This window comes from Octodon degus, unplaced genomic scaffold (assembly GCF_000260255.1).
Source record: "Octodon degus isolate 3935 unplaced genomic scaffold, OctDeg1.0 scaffold00005, whole genome shotgun sequence".
NCBI lineage: Eukaryota > Metazoa > Chordata > Mammalia > Rodentia > Octodontidae > Octodon > Octodon degus.
Genome location: NW_004524581.1, coordinates 22,199,173 through 22,200,360, shown reverse-complemented (window position 1 = coordinate 22,200,360; position 1,188 = coordinate 22,199,173). Strand labels below are relative to the sequence as shown.

General features: G+C 57.3%; 1 protein-coding gene across 1 annotated transcript; it reads left to right on the top strand.

The window, feature by feature from the left end:
• Positions 1 to 275: 275 nt before the first annotated feature.
• On the top strand, positions 276 to 530 carry Mymx (myomixer, myoblast fusion factor). The gene has a single exon (XM_023720430.1). It carries the CDS (start codon positions 276 to 278, stop codon positions 528 to 530), a length of 255 nt encoding a protein of 84 aa, XP_023576198.1.
• Positions 531 to 1,188: the final 658 nt, after the last annotated feature.

Sequence of the window (1,188 nt, the reverse complement as noted above, 5' to 3'; positions counted from 1 at the left end):
CTATAGCTTAGGGGCACTGTGCCTGCCTGGCAAGCTTGAGGTGGTGTGTTCAATTCTCAGTACCAAGAAAGAAGGAAAGAAGGGTGGGAAGGATGGAGGGAGGGAGGGAGGGAGGAAGAGAGGGCGGGAGGGAAGGAAGGACAGAATAAAGTGAGGAAACAAAGGAAGGAATTAAGGCTGAAGTGTGCACAAGGAGGGGTGGTTAGCAGAAAGGGGAGGTAGGAACAGGGGTTTGGGTCTAGAGCCAATGTTGCCTTCTCAGGAGCCTGGCCACCATGCCTGCCCCCCTGCTACCACTGCTGCTGCGCACGCTGCTGTCCCGCCTGCTGCTGCCCCTGGCCCGCCTGGCCCGCCAGCACCTCCTGCCCCTGCTGCGCCGCCTGGCCCATCGCCTGGGCTCACAGGACACACGGGATGCTGTGCTGGGCTGCCTGCTACTCATCCTCAGCCAGCAACACCCACCGGATGCCAGGGAGGCCCCCAGAGTGGACCTTGAGGAGCAGAAGGAGGGGCGAGCCCGCCGAAAGTGAGGTTGTGCTCGGAGCAGCCGTGGTAGCAAAACACTTTCCTCAGGAGTGGGCTGGTCCTGGGATCTCACGGCCACAGCCTGGCATGGCACTGGGTGTAAATGGGGCTCTCCTGGAAGGGTGCCTGCATTGCCACCTAAGGCTTCAGGTGACAGGGGCCTGCAGCCGACAGGGACAGCAGGCCCAGTGATAGACAATGTCTACATGGGGACAAGTGGTATTTTAGCTCAGAGGGGACATCTGAATCCAGACCATCTTCCAGACTTAAGAGTGGCCTTAGAAGAGTAAGACCACTGGACACCAGCACATAGCAAGGACGCAAAGACAGCTCAATAAATATCTGTGAATTCTTGGGGTGCCTTTGAAAGTCACCTTTTCACCTTCTGCCCAACAAGACAGGCTGAGCTGGCAGGGAGGGGGAGCACCCAGCCACAAGGTGCCTTTCATGTTTCATGTGTGTGTGTGTGTGTGGCCAGCTCAGCCCACCAGGGGGCGGGGCTGTCTGGCATGTGGTGCTGGGGGATTGAACCACAGTCCCTGTGCTTTGCTAAACTTGTTTTAAATAGGTGCTTTAGACCACTGAGCCATCTCACCAGCCCCTTGTTGATGTTTTAGACAGGGTCTCACAATGTAGCCCAGGCTGGCCTTGAATTTGGAATTG

What these genes read in the sequence shown, in the direction of transcription:
- Mymx (XM_023720430.1), top strand. Translation starts at nt 276, where the DNA reads ATGCCTGCCCCCCTGCTACCACTGCTGCTGCGCACGCTGCTGTCCCGC.